The sequence below is a fragment of the Dryobates pubescens genome, chromosome Z (assembly GCF_014839835.1).
Source record: "Dryobates pubescens isolate bDryPub1 chromosome Z, bDryPub1.pri, whole genome shotgun sequence".
In the NCBI taxonomy this organism is placed as follows: domain Eukaryota; kingdom Metazoa; phylum Chordata; class Aves; order Piciformes; family Picidae; genus Dryobates; species Dryobates pubescens.
In genome coordinates, this window is record NC_071657.1 from 18,685,855 (window position 1) to 18,711,148 (window position 25,294).

Consider the following 25,294-nt stretch of genomic DNA (forward strand, 5'->3'; position numbering starts at 1 on the left):
TGAGGAAAACAGTCTCTCCGGAAAGGAGAGAGTGGGACAAAAATTAGGGTTAATTGAGAAATCAGCAGCCCAGATGAAGCACATGTACACCAACGCACGCAGTATGGGTAACAAACAAGAGGAACTGGAAGTCTTGGTCCACCAGGAAGACTATGATATAATTGCCATTACAGAAATATGGTGGGATGATTCACATAATTGGAGTACTGCACTGGGGTGTTAGAGGCTCTTTAGGAGAGAGAGACAGGTGAAGGAGAAGAGGAGGAGGGGTGGCTCTGTATATTAGGGAATCTCTTGATGCCTCAGAACTTGAGGTTGCAGATGAAAGGATAGAGTGTCTGTGGGTTAGAATCAGAGGAAGGCCTAACAAAACTGACATCCTGGTTGGAGTCTGTTATAGACCACCCCACCAGGATGAGGAGGCAGATGAAATATTCTACAAACAACTGGAGGCTGTCTCAAGATCATCAGATCTTGTCCTTCTGGGTGACTTTAACCTGCCAGACATCTGCTGGGAACTTAACTCAGCAGAGAGTAGACAGTCCAGAAGGCTCCTAGAGTGTATGAAGGACAGCTTCCTGATGCAGCTGTTAAGTGAGCCTACCAGGGGTCAGGCTCTGCTTGACCTGCTGTTCTCAAATAGAGAAGGGCTGGTGGGAGATGTGATGGTGGGAGGCTGTTTAGGGTGCAGCGATCATGAGATAGTGAAGTTTTAAATATGCAGGGAGATAGGGAGGAGCAGTAACAGAACCCTCACTTTGGACTTCTGGAGGGAAACTTCTGCTTGTTTAAGCAACTTATTTGGAAAGGACTGCTGCTCTGGGCAGCAGTCCTAAGAACAAAGGGGTCCAGGACAGTTGAACCTACTTCAAACAGGAGCTCTTGAAGGCACAGGAACTGGCAGTTCCCACGTGCCGAAAGATGAGTCGGCAGGGAAGGTGACCGGCCTGGATGAAGGAATTAAGAGAAAAAAAGAGGATGTATTGCCTTTGGAAAGGGGGGAGGCAACTTGTGATACGTTTAAGGATGTCAGATCATGTAGGAGGAAAATTAGAAGGGCAAAAGCCCAATTAGAACTTAAGCTGGCCACTTCTGTGAAAGATAAAAAAAGAATTTTTATAAACATATTAACACTAAAAAGAGGGGCAAGAAGAACCTCCACTCCTTACTGGATCTGGAGGGAAACACTGTAACTAAAGATGAGGAAAAGGCTGAGGTTCTAAATACCTTCTTTGCCTCAATTTTCAACAGTAAAGCAGGAGGAGTTCAGGATAACTGGCCTCCTGAACTGGTTGATGGGGTCAATGAGAGTATAGTACCCCGATAATCCATGAGGAATTAGTTCAGGACCTGCTGACACACTTGGATACTCACAAATCCATGGGACTGGTTGGGATCCATCCTAGGGTGCTGAGAGAGCTGGCAGATGAGCTGGCCAAGCCTCACTCCATTATTTTCCACCAGTCCTGGCTCACTGGAGAGGTCCCGGATGACTGGAAACTGGCCAATGTGGTCCCCATCCACAAGAAAGGTTGGATGGAAGAACCCAGAAACTACAGGTCTGTCAGCCTGACCTCAGTGCCACAGAAAATTATGGAGCAGATCATCTTGGGGACAATCACTGCACACCTGAAGGACGGCCAAGGGATCAGGCCCAGCCAACATGGATTTAGAAAGGGCAGGTCCTGCCTGACCAACCTAATCTCCTTCTATGATCAGGTGACCCGTCTGGTGGATGTGGGCAAGGCTGTGGATGTAGTCAACCTGGACTTCAGCAAGGCCTTTGACACCATCCCCCACAGCAAACTCCTGGCCACGCTGACAGCCTGTGACTTGGACAGCAGCACTCTGTGCTGGGTTAGGAAGTGGCTGCAGGGCTGAGCCCAGAGAGTGGTGGTGAATGGTGCCACATCCAGCTGGCAGCCAGTCACTAGTGGTGTCCCCCAGGGATCAGTGCTGGGCCCCATCCTGTTAAATATCTTCATTGATGATCTGGATGAGGGGACTGAGTCAGTCATCAGTAAATTTGCAGATGACACCAATTTGGGAGCAGTTGTTGATCAGTTAGAGGGTAGAAGGGCTCTGCAGAGGGACCTTGACAGGCTGGATAGATGGGCAGAGTCCAACATGATGACATTCAACAAGTCCAAGTGCTGGGTGCTGCATTTGGCCACGACAACCCCATGCAGAGCTACAGGCTGGGGTCAGAGTGGCTGGAGAGCTGCCAAAGAGAGAGGGACCTGGGGGTACTCATTGACAGCTGCCTAAACATAAGCCAGAAGTGTGCCCAGGCAGCCAAGAAGCCCAAGGCATCCTGGCCTGATCACCAGAAATTGTGTGGCCAGCAGGGGCAGCGAGGTCATTGTGCCCCTGTACTCAGCACTGGTTAGGCCGCACCTTGAGTACTGTGTCCAGTTCTGGGACCCTCAATTTAAGAAATACATTGAGACACTTGTGTCCAGAGAAGGGCAACAAGACTGGTGAGAGGCCTTGAGCACAAGGCCTATGAGGAGAGGCTGAGGGAGCTGGGATTGTTTAGCCTGGAGAAGAGGAGGCTCAGGGGAGACCTAATTGCTGTCTACAGCTACCTGAAGGGAAGGCGTAGCCAGGCAGGGATTGGTCTCTTCTCACAGACAATCAGTACCAGAACAAAAGGTCACAGTCTCAAGCTGCACCAGGTGAAGTTTAGGCTCGAGTTGAGGAGAAAGTTCTTCACAGAGAGAGTCGTTAGCCATTGGAATGTGCTGCCCAGGGAGGTGGTGGAGTCACCATCCCTGGAGGTGTTCAAGAGGGGACTGGATGTGGCAATTGGTGCCATGGTTTAGTAGTCATAAGGTCTTGGGTGACAGGTTGGACTTGATGATCTTTGAGGTCTTTTCCAACTTTATTGATTCTATGATTTAACATGGCATTTTCAGAACATTCTTAAATGATCAGTCTTTCCACAACATGTTGAAACACCACTGACACAAAGCACCCACTGTAACAAACTACAGTCCACAAATCTATTAATTTTAACAACAAAAACTGCAACGTCAACTGGATCTCTGCAGGGAAAAGCTGTTCCAGGTACTAAATCTTTGATAAATAACCATCCTGACTGTCTCCTTAGAGGTAATGTATCTCACATTTCTAAGGAATCTTATTCAGCCAAAAACTCGTTTGTTATAGCTGTGTTTGAAAAATTAAATTTTAAGCTGTCAGACTGACATTCATTTTTCTTGCACCTACAATGAAGTCTGTTGGAGAGGGAAGTTGGAAAACTAATAGAAATAAATTATAATCTGCTTCTCAAATGCATTTCTTCTGATTTTAAAGTGAAGCAAAAAGTAACATTGCTGTAATTGTTCTGTCTGTTCCTCCTCTTTCATCTTTCCAACTACCCAACAATATTTGTTACTCCTTTTTTTACAACATAATAATATTCAAATTAAAGCAAAACACAACTGGAATTTTACATGGCTATTTTGTCTACCTCATCTTCAATAAATCTGACTTACAAACAAAACAAATGAATGCTGACATCAATACAAAATATCAACAACTATTCTTAAAGACATTTCATGGCATCTGTCCACTTGTTTTTGAAGTTATATTGAAACACTGAAACTAAATCACAATGCTACAGTAAACAGTGTGCACAAACCTCTCAGCAAAAATTCTTCAGTTTAAAAGTCATATTATTCCTCACAGTCTATGATGTAGAGTGCAACTCAAATAGTGCTCAAAAGACCAATCCATACTACTAAATATTTCAGTCCCCTGAGTCCAAAACTAAAGGGACAAAACAATAGAAAAAAATAGTCAGAAAGAACTACACAAATAAAAGAACCTTACCTTTCACAAGCTCGGACAGTCCATGCAGCAATTATCCATAATGAGATACTAAAAACCAACAGTACAGTTCCTGGACATATTGTCATTAGAGTCTTCATAACAAAACGGGTATTGAAGTTTATCTTATTTAATGCTCCAATGCTTCTAGATGAGGCATCAGTGAAAAGTTTGCTATGCAAAAGCATAACTCTGGCAATAAGATACAGTCTTAAGAACATTGGTATAGATAAAATAATATCCACATCAGCTGTCGTTGTGGAAGGAGCGTAAGAAAAGGCGAGCCGGGCTGTCCATGTGAATGTATAGTTCCCAGGTATGGGATGTATTGCACACACCAGTATTTCCAAGCAGATAAAGAAAATACGCTCATAAGTCATGGCTATTCTCCAGTCATCTGCTCCATTGTCCACCATGAACAACTGAAATAATAAAATATAAGGTTAAATTTAGTATGGCATTACCAAATTTTATTATGATTCCATTTCAAATAACTAGTTTTCAGAGCTGCCAACAATGACTAAAAAGAAAATTAATATGCTATTTCAGAAAAGGACATTACTACATCACTGTGAAGTTAAATATATTTTTGGTTAAGACAAAAACAATTTTTCAAGCACTATTTTTAAAACTGCACATGAAACTCAATTTTCACATACTATTTACTAAGAATTTCTTATATTTTCTTTAATTGTCATTTCTGATACAAAAACTTCTTTCCCTTCAAGATCAACTGCTCACTCTAATGTCACAACATTAAGAAAAAAATTGAGAAAGTGTTTTCAGAATGAAAAGCCTACTGTAGAGAATATCCATGGTTTCAGCCAGGGTGATATAGCTTCCGTAGAACTATCCAAGCTTTTTTCAAGATTCATGCACCAATACAGATCAACCCAGGATGTGAAACCACATGAGAAACTTCATAAAGACTCAAAAACGTTGGTATCTAATGGTGAAGGCCTGAAAAGCACAGGCTAGCAAACATAAGAGTAGTCCAGGCAGCCACATGAGGTCTACTAGTAGCCGAAATTTAAATGCATATGTTGGTTCTTGCACAATCAAAGCCTTCAGTTTGTCACTTAGGAACAAACTGTACTGAAACATTTCACATTATTTAGTAAACTATGCTCCTGACATTTATTAAATACTTAATGAGACACTATTTGACACTAGTAGAGAGTAGCAGTATGCAAGAAGTTGCAAATATGCAACTTTTCAAAAAGGGACATAACCCATAATGACAAAGAAGACACAATCTTAACAGAAGATGACTTCAATTATAATCCAAGTCTAAACAAGGCTGCTCAGTAAATAGGTAAGAAGAAACAACAATACTTCAGCAGGATTTTTAAAATTATTCAAAAATAATAGGTGAGAAAAAGCACACATATAATGTGTTTTTTAAAGTAAGAAAACTGTTTTCAGCATGCTACACACCATATACAGACACACACACAAAAAACCCAAACCAAAACAAAAACCCTTATCTGCACTGCTCTTTGCCCTTTTCCATGTATCAAGAGTTTAAAAATACAGGCCTCTCTGTATATTCTTTTTACAGATCAAAAACATACCCTACATCCTCCCCCCAACAAATGCCTTTTGTTCCTCAGGAAATTGCTTCAGTCAGTTGTTTACAATAGTGATAAATAGTAATTAACCTTATTGCAGCTGAACTGACACTAAAAGAAATAAGTTAACCATATTAAGAAATAAAGCAAAACAAATTTCTGTATTTGGGGACCTTTTTTCCTATGTTCTTCCCCCTCTATCGGACTGTCTTGGATGTCAGTGACAATGTATAGGCACTGGAGGGTTGCATGCATGATATCTGCAAGAAGTGGTCAGGGGCTGCTCTGTGCTGGACCCACTGCACAACACAGCTGAGCTCATCAGTGAAGCTGCTTGCTGGTGGTGCTTCTGTGAAAGCATATTTAGGAAAGAGCAAAACACTGCCCAGGCAGTGAAGAGTGGGGAAAAGAAGTGTGACAAACAACCCCAAAAATGCTGCAGTCAAAGAATAATTTACAGGGAGAAGAAGCTCCAGGCACTGGAACTGAGGTTTCCCTGCAGTCCATGAAAAGGGCCATGGTGAAGGAGGCATTTCCCTGAAACCCCTGAAAAGGATGGCACTGGAGCAGATACTTATACTGTAGTCCATAGAGGATCCTACAAGGTGGACTTCCTGAAGGAATTGACACCTGCAGAAGATCCTATGCTGAAGCAGGTTCTTCTTAAAACCAAGGCCCTTAGAGAAACCACACTGAAGCAAGTTTAGCCTAACGAGTTGCAGATCATGGAGAGTACCCACACTGGAGCAAAGGTCCTCCTCAGCATGAGGAGGAAGGAGTAGCAGGGAGGAATTATTGTGGACAGACTCCCTTCCCATATCCCCAGTCCCATTCATGGAGATATATACAGAATATACAAGAGTTGGGTATGAATGAGAGACACTGAGTACAAGAAGGGGAAAAGTAACATTTGCCTTTGTTTCTCTACTTTTAACTGGCAATAGATTGCATTAATTTTCTCCAAGTTGCTAGTACTGGTAATTGGTAAGGGATGTTCTCATCTTTATTTCAACTCTAAAACATTTTCAGCTTATTATCTACCCTTGTACAGATGAGGAGGGAGTGTGAGAGTATGGCTGGGTCAAAGTCTGTCAGCTACCCAAGGTCAAGCCACCACTCTCACATTCTGTTCTTACTTCCACCACAATCCTGTTAAAGACAGTGTTGAATTCATCTAAAGAAACAGTGAATACATTGTATGCAAGGTGAGCACATACATTTTCTTGCGGTCATTCTGCAAACTTCACATACTAGTTAAGTGATTTGATACTAGACAACGTATGCATGTATGTATCTACTACCAAAAGAGTGCTGGTTTGCACTTAGCAAAGGCACTACTTGATAGGAAGTTATTTAGAACACCCAGAACACAGGTGAATTGTAAACAGCTCAAATACTGCATGAGTTTCCAAATAAAAGAATAAATTAACAACAGAGTTAAATATTTCTATTCTTAGATACACATATACATATCAAATACATGTCAGCCTGGTAGGGTTTTAAAATTTCTTTTAAAGCTTTAAAATATGCTGAAAAAAATTATCTTGTGTTCTCCCTCTTTACCTAGCATCTTCGCAGATTTCGAAAAGAATCTTATATGCAGAAAGGCAATTCAAGAAAAATGATACCTTAAGCACTGATTCAATTTAAAAGATGAGAATACAAGAATGTTGAATTAAATGTAGGCATTAAAATTTGATCTTACAATTTTCATAGAAGAAAATGTTATTTAATGACAAAGCTTTTAAAAAATGTTAAAGATATCATTATGGACTACATACATAGTAACATATTCACCTGTCAGGAGAAGAAATCCTAATGTGCTGCAAAGAAGCTTCTCACTAATGCTCAATGGAACAGACACAGAAGAACTTCCATAGACATCAATTATGCTAATTTGTTCTAAGAAAAAGAATAATTTACAGTGGTAATACCTTCAGCTGTCATATAATGAGAATTAGATGCTGGAAACATGAAACGTAGAAAACACCAGATTCCACAAAAGACCACAGATCCAGGACAAGCATTTCTATTTCACAAAACAATTTAACATTTTAAAATCATATTTGTGAGGAAGCCTTCCTTACAATTTTTGGTCTCTAAATTCAAACTGTGATGGATATTAAATACTCCGAAATAAATATAGGCCTCTAAAAGAGGCTGTGAATAACAATTAAATTGGGACATAGCAAAATGGCACACAGATGAGTCCAGGTACCATGTACATTTTATATATTTGCATAACTATGCAACCAACTAAATGCAAGTTTCAATTTTAATTTAGAATTTTAATTTGTATGTGGCTGTGTACTTGGCACATTTGGTACATTTCCTATTTGGAAAGCAAGAAAGGTAAATAAATGAAGACAAGAAAGAAGAGCTAACTGCACAATTTAAAGGGTACATATTCACCCTTTTAGCTGCTTTCACTCAATCCTGTTATAATAACCATGCATTAATTTCAAGCTACTACTCATTTGAATAGATAATTATAACAATAAAAAGAAATAATAAAAAAGAGTCAGCAAACTCTTCCTATAGAATCAGATACAGCACTCCACAGAGAAGGCCAAACTCCAAACACAGTCAAAGATGTTACGAGATGTTAGGCCTGTTCATAGCTTTTAAACTTCTTATAATCATTCAGTGTTGAAATCTAATGCAAGTACTTCATCAATGTTCTGCAAGGTTCTTCAAATACAAAACTCTTATATGCCTTTATTGAGTTTGTACTCTATAAAAATTATTACCCCTTGAAATTATGTATTTCCAGCATGTTGTGTGTGAATACAAAACCTAAACCAATCTTTAACATCAAATAAACTTGATATTTGTAATGTCACACAGCACAGACATGAAAATGAAAATTGTATCATATTGATATAGGTATGTGTATATTCACATAACACTTTGTTAAATTCATATGACATCAGAAGAGAGAGAAACACATTCTAAGCACAGAGACCACACACACTGACAACTTAGATGAGAGATTCCCTGAAGCTACTTAAAACAAAAGGAGGTAATTTTGTAATCATTAGTACATCAAAACAGATTTACGGCAGACTACCAGAGGATGTTGGTAAGTGCAAAGAACAAGGAAAACAGCCATTTTCTAAAAATACTTATATTCATCTTTATTAATAATCCAGGTAAAAAAACAAACCTGGAAACTATATCACTACCTTGCTGTAATACTGTGGGGATACATTAGCACATGAGTTAAAAGGAAGCACTAAGCAGCAATAAAATAGTATCAGCTCTACTCTTGGAAGCATTCCTTGCATAAGGGGAATCAATTTTACTCACAAGCATATTATTGCAATTGCTTAAATCCAAAAATTCCAAATTTAAAATGGTTAAACACTGGAGTCACTTAAATGTTATAAAAGGTACTGATGGAACTTTGATTCAGAGCAGCAAAATACAGCCTCTGGGGCTGCTGATTTACCAACATTTTTGACCAGGCATTTGTCAAAAAAAGACCATTACAGTACTCAGAATCTTACCATCTCAGAAAGGGATGTGTAAAAGAGGCTGGGACCACTTGTGACATTGTCCTTGTGAACCATATTTTCAGAAGGGCAGCATCAAAAATTTCTCACTAAAATACATCTTAGTCTGACAGACCACCCATTACCACAATCATTTAAAAAGCCATTTGATTTAAATAGTGCTCTAATCCAGGTTATGTGGGTTTTTTTTAACCTCAGATCACTTTAGAAAACTAAACACCCTAAATACTCTGTGATATTTTCTATAAAGGACATTTATGATCACATAACTAACACAGGGTTAAATTCTGTCTAAGAACACAAAGTTAAATTCCTGCCACACGTATTTCCCTTCTATTTTACATCATGTACTGACTGTATTAATTTTAGTGCACTCTGTCCATAGATATTAAGAGGCATTTCCATTTCTCAATATAGTTAAATGGTACTGGCCAGACTTCCCGCTTTATTGTTCATCTCAGATAACTGTGAAATAGCTAACTCCCGGTACAGCCTACAATGCCAAAAGACCATTACAGCACTCAGCAATTACTGAGACGTGCATAGGTTCTTTTCATATAGGTCTCTCCATATATAGGTAGGTACTCAAGGGACAAAGAAGGTGAGATGCTCCTAAAAAAGCTGTTCTTTCTACTCAGTAACTTTCTCACAGGTTATACTGTAATTAGTTGAAATCCAAGTACTATGAAGGAAAAATAAAAAAAAAAAGTTCTTCCATGCTATCAATATTGCTTTCCCAGTGCTACAGAATTCCCTGAAAGCAATTATACATCAAAATAAGAAAATATCACAAACCTATATATAGCAAAATCAAAATAATTAGACCATGCATTTATTGTTATAAATTGAAAGGGTTGATATAAAAAAAAAATTGTTATCAAAACAGAAGATTTCTATTTCATGATTAACAATATTTCAGAAGACAATCTCTAATTTAATTTAATGTGGACTCTTGCTGGAAAACTGATAGCTGAGCTTGCTCAGATCTACAATCAATAGGATGATACTTAGTTACATGAATTTTTATGAACCTCTGAACCAAATCAGAGGCCTAGAAATAAAAGTCCACCACTCCAGTTACGACATTCCTTTGAGATACTTAGTAGATGCAGCAATATTTGTGACTGAATTGAGTCAGAAGTTTCCACAAAGTCTATGTCCATGACAGATATTTCTTCCTTTTAACAATTATTTTTAACAGTTCAAAGTTTCAGATCCCATCATCTCCTGGTGCTTAAAACACCATGAGAATAAGCTTAAGTTAGCACATGTAGAAGGTTTCCATGCAGCACCAGCAGTTCCCAAAAGTTCTCTTGACTGGAGTTGACATTCAAAAATGTTCCCCAAGCACATCAAGTGCAAGAAAAATAACAGAGAAGGCACAGCTGAGATAGGTCTCCTGCATAAATATGCAAAATGGAAAAATTGGACCAGTTCACTGAAACAATACTAGCTTTGATTTGCACTGTTTACTATTCTGTTACTCAAAAAGCTGTAAACTGATGTATTTACTAAAAAAATAAACTAGGTGATGCAGAGTAATTCAGAACAGCAATTGACAGAGGGGGAATGAAAAAGATGCATAATTTTGAACCACAGGTTTTTTTCTACAAGAATCTAAGGACTGCACAAGGTAATTTAGATATAGCCTAATCACATTGTAATCACATTGTAACTTGCTCACAACTCGGCTTCCATCAGCCACCACCCTGTATTACTTTCTGGTTTTTCTGGCCTGCTCTGGCTCACTCTCTCTGCTAAGAAAGTGCAGCAGGACATGAGTATTACAGTTTTGTTATGAAAGGGAAAGATGGAAAGAAACAATTTATTACTTTGGTTCCCTTGGCACTTTCAAATATAAACAAATTACCACACTGGGTAAGTTACTTCAAAAAAATTCCAAACCAACGAAACCCAATATCTTTAGAACCATGTTTCATGTCTGCTACAACTACTGCACTGACCTTGACAGTACAGGGATGGAAACACCAAAGTTAGGGATTAATTTCGATTTGCACTGAAGGAGCAGTTCCAACAACTTTTATGTGAAGAACAGAAACTATCTTCCCACAAAACAGCTCTTGTATTTGACAGAACTAATTTTTAGAAGCAACTTTTAAGAAACCTAGTAGTCTGTTATACGTTTTCCTATTTCATATAATTCAGAAACAAAGTAATCCTGATTCTACAATATTCTTGCCAAATCAAAACTTACCTACATTTCAAGATTTTTATTTTGGCAATTTATTATTTCACAATTATTTATTTAGGATTTGTCTTTCTTCATTCAGTACTAAAAATTTATCACTTTGCAAAGAAATGCAGCCTCCCAAGACAGCTGCCATCTGCCACTGTTCCCAGTGCACTCTCTTCAGGGATGATCAGCTCCATTACTTCTAGGAAAACTGGAACCAGTGTAAGAGAAAGATGTATTTTCTGAAGGAATTGGCAATATTTTTTGCAAGTGAATGGGAAAACAGAAGTTGAAGGTAGAAACACCAAATCTGAAGCTAAATAAATGAGGTAACTCATTCATTTTGCTAAAGTAGCACACCAGTCACTTTAAGAATTTGTTTTCAAGGAACGACTGGTACCAACAAACCATATACATAAGAACGTGTCTTCTCAGTTCCTTCTTTAGTACTTATCAATGACAAATACTTCAGATGTTTGGGAAACTTTGCATTTTTCTTTTTAAATTGGGTACATTTTTATTTAATTGACAATGGGTGAATACACATCAACATTACAGGGCTTAGTCATGGTAGCATTTTTACTGTCTCAGAAATACAGATAAACTAGGAACTTCACTTAAGGGTAAGTTTAAAATAACTCCAAATACAGCTACACAAAATCCAAGTATTTAAGTGTTATCCTATAGTATGACCACTTAAATAAGGGAAACTAAGAAGTGGACAGCAGAAGAAGCAAAGTGGAGTTACTTACACTTTTATATTTGAAAATCCAAATGTACATAAGCACACACTGATCCTAAGTGTAGAGACATGCCCACAAGACCTGCTTCTGCAAATCACCCTGGCAAGTAAAACTAGAAAGGAGCAACAGTAAAGCAGCTATTTAATTAGCACCTGTTACTCCTGAAGGCCTAAAGTAGGCTTCTGGCTAAACCACATAGCAGATAAAGTTTTCAAACTGCTCCAAAGATTACATTAAAATATCTTTAAAGGCAACTTTCAATATCAGGTATAAAAAAACCCAATATACACAAGTTTTTTTTACAGTTCTTTACCTGTATTTAAGTAAAATACTATTTTACTTTATTACCACTTACTATGACTGCTGCTGCTCCTTCAGGGGAAAAAAAAAAAAACAACAAAAAACACCACCACCAAAACAAAATAAAACAAACCAAAAACCCCACAACCACCAAATCCCAGAATATTCTGTCAAACACCTCTTAGCATACACAGCTCTAATTTAATGTTACAGCTTTATCAAATATGCCTAGTTTACAGCAGGTCTCAGGTAAAACACACTCAAAGTTCCTACTTTTTTTTTAAAAAGAAATCTGCAAACAAAATATGTGAAACAAGTTTGTCATCAATGTTGAAGTTTAAACATAAAATTGCTATTCAAAATGTCTTAGAAAGCTTTTTTTGCATAACCACCATATTTAACGTGACATTCTACATCAGCAAAAAAGTCTGATGTTCAGCAGTTAACACAGGATGATACCAGCCACAACATACATGAAAAAAAAATCATATGTGAAATGCAGTAACGGTTAATTTCAGATGAGCTGACATCTCTGATCACAGGCTGGATACAAAAAACTTGTTAATCTCTCATTTTTCCCTCAAGTCCCAAAAGGTACAGGAAAAGAATGGTCTGCCAGCATACAGCCACATTGCTAAATTTCTCATCTGTCTGTGCTGTACCCCATTCGGCTGCTGGGCGACAGAGAAACATGTCTATTCCTAGATGGCTGCACATACAGACTGAAACTCAAACATATGCCTATCATACAACCAAATCTGAAGGCAGACTGCCCATACATAATCTATTTTTTTTTTTTTTTAAGCTATCTCTAAAACTATACTGAAGACGAAACAGCAATATGGGAGGCCCAGCACTTCTCTATCCTGCTGCACAAAGATTTAGTTACTCTGAACTATCATACTGTAGCATTCACAACAGAATGCGACTTACTGACTTTTTACCATGAAGCTCAAACCTGAAAGAGAACAAATTAAAGGGGTGGGTATAGTGTGAAGCACCTTTAGCCATGACACCATTCAGATGACTATTGTGGTCAGCAGTAGTTGTCATGGGACACCTTTTTGGCTATACTGGAATTTGGATAGATGAAAATTTCTCCTGTATCAGCCCATTCCTTATGCAGAGACCAAAAATAACTCATGGGCAGTTTCTTAGAAAGGAAACTACAGGCAGTCAATAGAAACCACTACACTCTAGGTGCAGCAATTGCACGGCCAAACTGGAATTTTACAACTATCACAGAGTAACTCCATGGGCAAAGGAAAAGTGGGTAAAGAACACCCTTAGCATATTCATAAATCAATGCCTGTTCACAAATTTCAAGTCTTCTTGAAACGATGTTTTACTAATGACAAAGCTGTTAAGTATAAAATCCTTAGCACATAATGATCATACTTGAAACTGAAAGGCTCTAAAGATCCCACTGATTTATATACTCAAAAATATACTCTCCTCTGAAGTCAAAACACATGTCAAATTACTATAATTGCTGCAAAAATGGTATCTAGTGCAAAAATGCAGTAAGAAACCATTAAAACTAGGTGTTACCAGTGAATGTTCAGTGATTATTGGCAGTCATATTTAATAATTGTTTCAGGTATTTTGTGCTGTCTCATCACACCTGAACATTCTATCTTTCTCCAGTTTCCCAGATTGAAATCTGAGTTCTATGCCTGTGAAGTTTATATATTCAATGGTACAAATTCAATATCAAAGGTACTAGGCAATTTTTATTCTTAGAAACTTTCCTCATTTCATGGATGCAACATATCCTGTTTGTAAAAGCAGAACAACTATCACAAAACAAGAAATATCATTCACCGCTTCTGATGAATCTTTGTTTTGTTAAGAGACTGAAGATGAAGCACTGGTTCATAATGCATTAGTCTAGTGAAAATACTAGTGTCAGAAGTCAGGGTTGGGCAGCTGGGAATGTCAGTATACACCTGCACTAAAGTTACAGGAGATGCAGTGCTATGAAAGCTGAAAAAAACATTTATGGCAGACAAATAGCTACTCTCTATAACACTGCAAGCTACAAGAATACAGGTAAGAGAGCTCAGGAAGCTCTTTAACCACAGGTAACAACAAAATCTATGGATATGAGCCCACATATATATATTTCTCAGTTATTTTTTTATTTCAAATATACTCTTTTACAAGGAAAAACTCTCCCTTGGGCTCTGCTATCTTCTGAATACTCACATTCAGTATCCAGATAGGTCCTTTCCTACAGATCACAGTATCACCAAGGTTGGAAGAGACCCCAAGGATCATCGAGTCCAACCTGTCTCCACAGACCTCATGACTAGACCATGGCACCAAGTGCCACGTCCAATCTCCTCTTGAACACCCCCAGGGATGGTGACTCCACCACCACCCTGGGCAGCCCATTCCAATGATGAATGACTTGCTCAGTGAAGAACTTTCTCCTCACTTCGAGTCTAAACCTCCCCTGGTGCAGCTTGAGACGGTGTCTCCCTGTTCTGGTGCTGGTTGCCTGGGAGAAGAGACCAACCCCTTCCTGGCTACAACCACCTTTCAGGTAGTTGTAGAGGGCAGTGAGGTCACCCCTGATCCTTCTCTTCTCCAGGCTAAACAATCCCAGCTCCCTCAGCCTCTCCTCATAGGGCTTGTGCTCAAGGCCTCTCACCAGACTTGTTGCCCTTCTCTGGACATGTTCAAGTGTCTTGATGTCCTTCTTAAACTGAGGGGCCCAGAACTGGACACAGTACTCAAGGTGCAGACTAACCAATGCTGAGTACAGGGGAACAATGACCTCCCTGTTCCTGCTGGCCACACTATGCCTAATACAGGCCAGAATGCCATTGGCCCTTTTGGCCACCTAGGCACACTGCTGGCTCACATTTAGGCGGCTGTCAATCAGCACCCCCAGGTCCCTCTGTTTGGCAGCTCTCCAGCCACTCTGACCCCAGCCTGTAGCTCTGCATGGGGTTGCCGTGGCCAAAGTGCAGCACCCGGCACTTGGAATTGTTGATTGCCATCCCACTGGACCCTGCCCATCTATCCAGTTGGTCGAGGTCCCTCTGCAGAGCCTTTCTACCCTCTAACTGACTAACATCTGTTCCTAACTTGGTGTCATCTGCAAACTTGCTGATGACTGACTCAACCCCCATCATCCAGATCATCAATGAAGATGTTAAAGAGGATGGGGCCCAGCACTGATCCCTGGGGGATGCCACTGGTGACTGGCCGCCAGCTGGATGTGACACCATTCACCACCACTCTCTGGGCTCGGCCCTCCAGCCAGTTCCTAACCCAGCACAGAGTGTTGCACTCCAAGCCATGAGCTGACAGCTTAGCCAGCAGTTTACTGTGGGGGACGGTGTCAAAGGCCTTGCTGAAGTCCAGGTAGACCACATCCACAGGCCTCCCCACATCCACCAGACGGGTCACCTGATCATAGAAGGAGATCAGGTTGGAGCGGAAGGACCTGCCCCCCCTAAATCCATGTTGGCTGGACCTGAGCCCTTGGCCATCCTTCAGGTGCGCAGTTAGTGCCGCCAGGATAATCTGCTCCATCACTTTCCCTGCCACCGAGGTCAGGCTGACTGGCCTGTAGTTTCCAGGTTCCTCCATCCGACCCTTCTTGTGGATGGGGACCACACTGGCCAGTTTCCAATGCACCCTTACCAGTTTTGCAAGACAAACTATACTTGGAATTACACCCATGCAACCTTTTAACTCTCTATTTATGACCCTCATGGCTCCTGCAGTCTTAAGTAACTTTGGGGTATGTACTTAATCAGAATGTGAGAAACAATTCCGTTGGTCAATCCCATAACACAGAACCCAGCTCTCCCATTTTCACCAGTATAGCTTTACAGTATTAATAACCCATTTCATTAAGATGCCATTTTGGCAGAGATTTTTTTTTTTCTTTTATTAAATGTTTCTCTAAGGGAACACCACACTGCACACCACACAATCCACAATGCACCCCACAAAAAATTACTTTTAAAAGGACTAAGTGTAGTGGCTTTAAAATACAAAGGCATTGAAGGACTACCCTTTGTTTTTACTTTACATGGAATTCACAGAGATATTTCCATCTGTTGTGAAGGTCTTTAGTATTTCCTCTGTTGCAGTTTGAGCTGGGTGCCCCCTGATGTGTTCACTTCCTGTGTCCAGAAGTCCAGCCCAGAGGGATGGACACAGGAAATTGTGTGTATTTCCTACCATAATTCTTTGCACCACTATAAGATCCAGTGCAGGGTCTAGCACTTTCTCTTTTCTTCCTCCTCCGCCAGCCAGTAACTGGGGAGATGTCTGCTGGCTTTGGGCCTGGCTAGGCCCAAGGCCACGGGGGGATGGGCAGTCTCAGGCCTGGCCAGCTGAGACTAGCCCAGCAGAGGGAGGGGGAAGAAGGAGCCCTGAGGGTCTCGGGTGTACCCTCAGGTGGGAATGGGATGTCTCTGGGTTTGCTTTGGGATCTTTCTTTGTCACTGCGCTTTGGGTTTTCTGTAACATTCACTGCTTTCTATTTAAACTTTCATCACTTTTGCAATCCATTTGTCTGAGTGTTTTTATTCCTGCCCGTGGTGGGGAGAGGGGGCTGCCTCAACCCAGCACACCTCAAAAGGAATTTAATTCTTTAAGGTCCATCAGTCTAAACTAAAATCAATTAGATAAGGAAGGAGCTCAAAAAACCACACATCCATGTTCATAACTCAACCCTTTTCACCCCTTCATGAAGTATCTATCATTCACATCCTTTTGTTTTTAAAATGTCCATACAAAAATATGCTTATTAAGCACTGTTTTGACAGCCTACATCTGTTTTTACACAGATGGAGTACAATTGCAGGGACTGCTCGAGGGAAAAGATGAATGAATCAGTAAGTTACAAAATTGTGATTCCTGGCAACTACATTAAGACAGTGTTATATAAAATATTTGTGTGACACTGAGTATTTTTGGTTGTGAGGACCTGTGTTTAGATACACCAGTTTAAAGTATAAGATGCTGATGTTTTACCACTGCCTTTTTCTAAACTGTAAAACATAACAATCTCTTCTGATACTCTGACAGTTACAAGAAGAAATTACTTAATATAACTTTCATTAAAATAATAGGACAAAGACAATTTACACAACTTCAATAAAAATATACTGTGATATACAGGTATTCCATATATCACAGTTTGTGACTGGAAGATTTTCCATTCACGTTTTCCATGTAATTTCTTACTAAAAAAAACAAAACAACAACACACAAAAAACCCACCTTTCTTTTCTGCATACCTGACAGTGTATTTTCGATTAATAAAAGAAACTTTATACAATCACCGGTATAACCAGCTTTCTAGATCAATTACAATCTCTTCTCTTAGAGGTAATTTACATCTTAAAAAGAGCTTCACAGGCTCAGAGTAGTAATTCATCCTCTGGTAATTGAGTGAAACAACAACTTTCATCACCATCATCATGGGTGAAAATAACTGACTGAAGTTGTGTAGAAGCTTCCACATAGTTTTTTATTCTCCCAAGTCATAAGCAGCAGCCATTTCTGTTACGCTCTGTGCTTAAAAAGAACCACAAATACATCTCAAATGAAAGTCAAAGCCCAGAATACTACATTTAGTAATCACATACAAACCACAACCAGAATTAAAAGAGCATTAATCTGCACTTGTCAGTCTTGGCACACTTTCACTTAGGCAAAGCTGAGTGCCAGTCAAGAATTCTCTGATCTGAAGCCCCCCACAGTAAAGGCCATAATACTGTCACATCAAGACAAGCATGCAGAATGCCTCTAGGATGGCAGACAATAGCATCTCTGTGGATTTCAGCTAAGTTAGCCAACTTATACAAATCCAGAATCTGCCCTTTTGTAACAAAAGTTCTCCTTTGACACGGGCAGTAATATACTTTCTCACACTTCATTATGCACTACTATGTCTTGATGAACTTCTGACTGCCTCATTAAAAAATACTCAGAACAAAAAATACTCAAAACAATAAATCTAGATATGGCCAGCATTCTGAGAATCACCATCAATCTGTGTTCTAATGGTGCCGGCTGGAAACAGAGGCACCTGATAAATGTTATTTTAATACAAAAGGCCTCAAATACTTTTGGATGCTGACCAAAGTTAAAAGGACTTTCTCACCCACCTTCTGCACTGTATTTATCACAGTGCTGTATTTCAGAGACACTGAGCACCTGTATTTTTCAGAGGTCAACAGACAAAAATCTATCAGAAAACTACTGAATGGAACTAAAACTAAGTATCTTCACAAAAATACTCTGAAGTGTTCATTTGACAGACGTGGTGTCTTTGGATACTCTGTTTAATAGATATATACAATGCACATTAAACGTGATCAATAGAAGGGAGTTTTTCAGTCTGGACATGAAGTTATTGTATCCTGGATCAAAATTGCTACATACTGCATTTTGCTGATGCCTGATACAAGGCCTACTGGGGAAAAAAATTAAAAATCACTAATTGTCAACAGCCTTCAGATCAGAATAAAATTATCACTCAAATTTTAGTTCATGATTTTCACTTATGCTCTTCATTTAACTCAGATTTTTCAACAGAAGTTTTACAGTCTGTGTACAGTCCCTGATGTTTCACTATATCTAAGCAAAGGCCAGTTACTCAGCACAGTCAAGAGACTGCCAACAAGGCAGCTGATGAGATACGCATATACTACCCAAGTAAAAGAAAACAGTTAATACAAATAAATAATATTGCCTGCAGAATATCCATTACTTCCCGTGACAGAAAACTGTAAGGCAGTTTAATTTCCTATCTGTTCATGAGTGCAAATTTTTTACTGCATGAACTTTCCACTGATGACAATAAGATAATGAAGCTTCCATAAACAGTGTCTATTATTATACTGCATTATGGAACTTATTTGCACAATAAACAGGTCAAGATATGTATTACCATTCTTTGCTGTTTTCTGAAACTGCCTGTTCCATTGCTTCTAGTTTCCAGAAACAGAGAAAGAAAAAAACATTCTTGATTCTTCAGTAGGATATTTGGGCTGTGATAACTTCCCATAAAGTTAATCAAGACTTAAAGTGTTTCACTTCAAATCCATCAACAGCACATTGTTTTCCTGCCACTTCAGAAACATTAGCAACTGAAGGTACTTTCTCCCTGGAGCCCCTGGGAGGCTCTTCTGTGAAAGCAATGCTTTAATCTTGACCTTGGAGTTTGCAAGACTTTACACAGGTGTTCTACCTAAGTATCAACTAGCAATACATCTTAGAAGTGTTAATTTCTGCAAAATAACAGCAACTTTTATGTGTCTGCATGAGTAAAAACATCTGTATCAAGGGGAAGGAAAAGAGTTTCAGATTCTGTTCTATGCTGCTGCTTTACTTATGCAAAATGGTATTAAGTCACAAGCTGTTCATGTATGAAGTGGATAATTTATACACCAAAAATTATAATTGGATCATGCTGTCTTCTTAGCTCTTCCCTCCTTCATCTCCTCAAATTCTCAAGTGAAGTAATAGTCAGAAAAATACTTGTTCAACACTGGGAAAATAATGAATTAGAATCTTACCACTGAACTTCCAAACAGGACACATGTTCTGAAGAACTAAATCAACAAACACATAAGCTTGGCGAGAGAAAGCATTGCACATTTCATTACCTCATAAGTGTGATGCCTGTAACAGTTTTATAGGCATGACAACAATGGATCAAAAAAATAACACACAGATTAGCAGTTGTTACTATCCAATTCTAACATCATTAACATTGTGCATTGCTGGTTTTTTTTCTAGAAAGAGGAGGGATGCGATGAAAAAATGCTTGTGTTTTTTATCCATTTTTCTGAAAATGAGAATGTAAGCTATGAACTACCATCTAAACGAAGCTGGTTTCATTAATGGCAGGCTTATGACTAGTTAAATTTAACAACAGCTCACATTTTACTCTTAAGACTTACACAGAACAACTAATACACTGTGGTCACTGAAAACCTATTTGATTAAAATATCTTAACACTTCCAGGATTTCACAAGACTACACAGCATCCATACAATTATTCCCATCTAACTACTGCGGCGACACCTTCCTGGATATTAGTCTGCAAATGACTAGCTCCGGGCAAGTTCCAGGGAATTCACGTGCAAAGCCACGCTGCTAAGAGGCTTTGAATGCCAGGCTTTGAACGTGCCCGGAGGGGAGCTACCCTGGCGGGTGTGGGCGGGAGCGATCGAGTCCGGCCGCTGCTGGTGGGCCGGCCTTGGATGGGACCCTGGGATGGGTCCCTGGGATGGGCTCCGCCGCTGTGGGTGCGCCGGGACGGGCGGGACCAGGATGGGCCGTGCGCACCGTGCAGAGCTGTCTGCGGTGCTGAAAAGGAGTAGGCGGAAAATGCATCTCGAAACCGTGCAAGACTGAAAATGCAGACTCCTCCACAGCACGCCAATCACGGTCTAACCGACGGATAAGATTCAAAAGAAAACTCATCTGTCTCACGTCAATACATTGCTTACCTTCGGCTCCTGGGAAGAATCCCTACAAGTCCTTATAAGCTTCCCTTAAGGCTAAAACTCTCACCAGGTCTGGAACACACAAACTCCGGAGTTTCATTTAACTGAGTGGCCAACGATTTTCAAAGCAAAACAGATGAGCAAGGACATTTTCATAGAAAGATTAGAGTCACCTGCTAAGACCTGCTTGTAGCAAGGCAGCTTGGACTTCCTACCACTAATCAAGGTCAGAGACTGCTGAAAAGAATAAAAATTATGATTTCCACTTGCTGGAATTAAGTCACCAGGAGTTTCTAAATATCGTCTGCAATTGTAATATTTATGAAACTCTCAATTTCTTATTTCCCAACATGTTCTGTCTCATGCTCTGTAGAAAAATCTTATGTTTATGTCAGTTTGCTTCCACTAGAGTACGAAAGTTACCACACAGCAACCAGAATACATTGACCTTCTTCTGTTCCATAAAACAGTTTTTAGCTTTCAAAGAACTCCGGCTTATTTACACTACATGCACTGGCAATGTTCATGTACGCACTTCAGACAAGAATTAGAAAGCTATATTCAAACATGAACAGGATCGACAAATAGCCAGTGCAGAGTCCTCTTGTACACAGCTGACATCTGTGGGCACAGGTCTAGAGATACAATGTATTCTACTACATGTAGCAGGGCACTTTCCAGAAATAAAGGCATCTGTGCCTTCAGAAAACAGTCAGCTTTAAAAATTATTTTAAAACTACAACATTATCAGACTTACATAGTATTTTATTTAGCCTAGAGAAGATTCTATACGTCCCTAATCCAAAGTATTTTAAAGGTACTTAGCTTTTTCAGATGTCAAGTGTAACATAAATTTATAACTGTAGGTAGATGCATTTTTCTCTCTGCATGCTCTTCCGCTTACTTTAAAAAAGTCAAATGCGCATACAAAACCAGACTATGACTAAATTAAGAAGCTATCAGATACCCAACAGCTAAGGATGGTGCTCTGCCCTTTCCTCCTAAGTAGGCTTCTTGAAAAAGAGAACTTACTTTTTCCAACATGAATGACAGAGCTCCTTGAAGCTGCAGCTCACACCAAGCCCTGCCACGATTACTACAGTCTTCAGTGTCTTTCAGACTGAACCATAGGGTATTTCTGTTTACAGGCAGGTATACTTGTATTCTACACTGTCAGGCAGCGCTGGAAACTACATTAACCTTGATTAAGTCACATGATCGCGTAACTCCTTTCATGTAGTTGCATACATATGGAAGTTCTTTAAAATAACCAATAAAAACCCAACCAAAGTTGAACTACCACTACCTTAGTTTGTAAAGATGTTTCTTTCTGATCCATAACATAATCCTATGGGAATGAAAATTTGTAACTCTTCACCTGAATAAAAAAAAGGAAAACCTGAATCTTGGAGTAACTACTTAGTGTAAGCTAATGTATACAGGATCCCACAGCTATTTGATTATCTTGCATTAAAAAAAAAAAAAAAGAAAAAATCCATTTCACATTTCTAGAAAAGGGACAGAGTAATTATAAATGTTTACACAGATATTCTGTTCCAACTTTACTCTTCATGCCTCAAGCACCACTTATGGAAAGATACACCAGAGAATAAGACTCCCATATTGCAGCAGTGCCACTTATTTATTTTACACAGAACAGAAACCTCTTCACCAGTACTCCAGTAGTTTATAGAGATGCTCTTCCACTAGTACCCTTGTTTATTGAGTACAGTATCATTAAGCAGTTTTCAGTATCTTTGATATTAATGCAGAGAAACTCATTTCTGAGCCAGGAATAGAAATTTTACATGCGCAAAGTCTGCACAACAGGATCCAATTCAGCAGAGTCCTCAGTAACATAGTATTTCTCTAACATTATCCTAAGTAGGGGACTAGGTACCATTTCACATTGAAACAGCAGCATTTATTTGCAAAAAAAAAAGCAGGGTACTAAACAGTCAGTAAAAAATATAACAATTAAGGATTGTAAACAGTGGAAAAGTCTTCTTTACCCTTGAAAGCCATCATTTTGGCTGGTAGCTCAAGGTGTCTCTAATTAGTCTGCAAAAAAAATAAGGACTGGTGTATCTATGAGTATGGTACTTTGCTCTTCAAAACTTTGGAATCCCTCTTTGTATGTTTCAGTTGAGCTGAAATGCCAAATTCTAATTTCTTAGACAAAAATTACAACAAATTACAACCAAATCTTTCAGACAGAATCTGTGACAACATTTGTGGGAAATATTCTACAGCTTTGATCACTACATTCCTCCTACCTTGAGCTCTCTACCTTTCTTTAGTTTTCCTCTGCCACAGTCCGCGGGGTTGTGTGGCCTTAGAAAACCAAAAACCCAAATAAAACTTAACTCTTCCCTCTCCTCTTAAACATTCTCCTAGAGTACACTTATATCTGAGACAGCACAGCGGACACTGCATACCTTGCACAATAACAACAATTAACCTTGCCGTGGAAACACACAGCATGAAATTCAGTCATTGGAAAACAAAAGACTGCTGCTATGTTTCTGCTACAGAAGACAGCAGGAATGACACTGCGGCGGCTTGTTCTAAGCCCAGGGCTAAGCACTCCTATAGCATAACTGCTGGCAGCATTCCCTAGCAGGCAGACACATATATGGCCACTGTTTCTCCCCGGGGCCGAGATCCATTCACTCAACTTCGGCAGGCTTTCTGAGCCAGCAGGAAGGGCCAAACACCACCCCTGCGTCCTTAGACAAACCACCTCGCACCCCCGTTATGCCATCAACACTCAATGACCCACGCGAGGAAATGTTACCTGGATTTCCCTTGCATGGTAGACGATGATGAGCCCGAGCAGGATAATTGTGGAGAGGCTAATAAGGCATTTCAGAGCGAGAGAATACAGTGATTCCTGCAAGAGAAAGACAGGGCCGTCCCTCAGAGACCCACGCGCAGGGGCTGAACCCTCCCCACTTCTTCCCCCCTGCTCCGGGGAGGGTCGCCTCGCCTCACAGTGAGAGGCAGGCCGGCGGGACGGGACGGAGCCAGAACGGAGGACGCGCAGCTCGCCGCGCTGGGATGTCTACGGGGTCAGGGACGCCACTCCGCGATGCCGCGGGGCAGTCGAACCCGGCTGCCCGGCCGGGCGTGAGGCGGCGCGTACCTTGGTGTAGGCGCCCCAGGAAAGCTCGGTCTCGATGACCATGACGACGATACCGAACATGCCGAAAATGAGAGCGTAGTCGCTGAGGCGCTTGCGCTTTTCGAAGAGTGCTCGACGGTGCCCCAGCTTGTAGCCGATGTTCTGATTCTTCTTCTTGCTGGACTTGCCCCCGCCGTTGTTGGTGCTGCCCGGGCCGGGGCCGGGACCGGAGGAGCCGTAGAGCGCCAGGTTGTTGGAGTTGTTGTGCTCGGGCTTGGAAACCACAATCTCCGGGGCTGCGGGGGTGCCGGAGGCGGCGGGGCTGGCGAGCGGCGGCTGGAGCGGCTGCTGGAGCGGCTGCGACTCCGAGTCCAGTTCGTGCAGGTTCCTGCGGGACGAGCTCAGGTTGCTAAGCGGTCGCATGACGCCGCCGTTGTACCTGCAGCTGCTCATGGCTATTTCGGTGAAAGGGTTGCTCTCCCGGCGTTGCTGGTGGTGGTGGTGGTGGTGATGATGATGGTGGTTGTAGTGGGTGCTGCCGCTGCTGACACTGCTGCTGGGGCTGGCTGCCTGCTGCTGCTGCAGGCTATGGCACTGGTGGTACTGAGGGTAGTGATGAGGCTGCCTAGACGAACCGGCATGACTGGAAGGGGTGAGTTCGTTGACGTTCAGTTGGCTGCCCTGCCGGGAGGAGGCAGCGGACGACAGCGGCGAAGAGTGAGTCCGGAAGGCGCCCGAGAGGGGCGAGGAGGCGCGGAGCAGCAGGGGCAGGTTATCCCCCGTGGCTGCCGCAGCAGCCCCGTAGTAGGCGCAGTTGTTGCACTGGAGGCATGGGCTCTGCTGCTGTTGCTGGAGGAGGCTTTGCTTCTCCTGGTTTTGCTGCCGCTGCTGACAGTGCGGCAGCGGCGGGCGCTGCTGCTGCTGTTGTTGCTGCTGTTGTTGCTGCTGCTGTTGCTGCTGCTGCTGCTGTTGTTGTTGCTGCTGCTGCTGCTGCTGCTGCTGCTGCTCGGGGTCAAACCCCGCCAGGAACTGCCGCGGCGCGTCCATGCCGGCGCCGTTAAAGCCGCAGGAGGACCGGGCGGTGGTGCACCCTGCGCAATGCGTTATGGTCGGCAGGGGAGAGTCCTGCTGCCGCCACGAAGGGCCCATCGCGGCTCCCGTAGAATCCAGACGCTGCGTCCGATTGGTCGGGCGGACCAAAACAACGGGCATCACGTCACCTGAGTGGGGAGGATCAGCAACGGCGTGAGGCGGCGGAGCGGTGCAGGGTGCCCCCGCTGCCCCGCCCCCGCTCGGGTATCCCGCCTCCCTCTCACGCCGCGCCCGCAGGTAAGATCTGCCCTCGCCCCCCGTCCCCGCCCCTCCTGCTCGGGAGAGTTCCGCGATGTGGAAACGTGGGGGTTTCGGGGGCGGGGCGCGTGCTCGTTCCCGGGATCGCCCACGCCAGGAAGGGACCTCCGTGGCGGGGCTCCCCAGCCTCCCGGCTCTACGCTGTCGCTCACATCTGCACCGCCTCTGGAACA

General features: G+C 41.5%; 1 protein-coding gene across 1 annotated transcript in view; it reads right to left on the reverse strand.

The window, feature by feature from the left end:
* The window catches only part of KCNN2 (potassium calcium-activated channel subfamily N member 2), a 76,371-nt gene extending 51,297 nt beyond the window's left edge, over positions 1-25,074 (reverse strand). Inside the window, 5 exon segments of the mRNA XM_009909221.2 lie at positions 3,838-4,256; positions 23,445-23,540; positions 23,793-23,948; positions 23,951-24,031; positions 24,033-25,074. Of these exon segments, the coding sequence (XP_009907523.2) occupies positions 3,838-4,256; positions 23,445-23,540; positions 23,793-23,948; positions 23,951-24,031; positions 24,033-24,983 (1,703 nt within the window). The 5' untranslated portion in view covers positions 24,984-25,074.
* Positions 25,075-25,294: the final 220 nt, after the last annotated feature.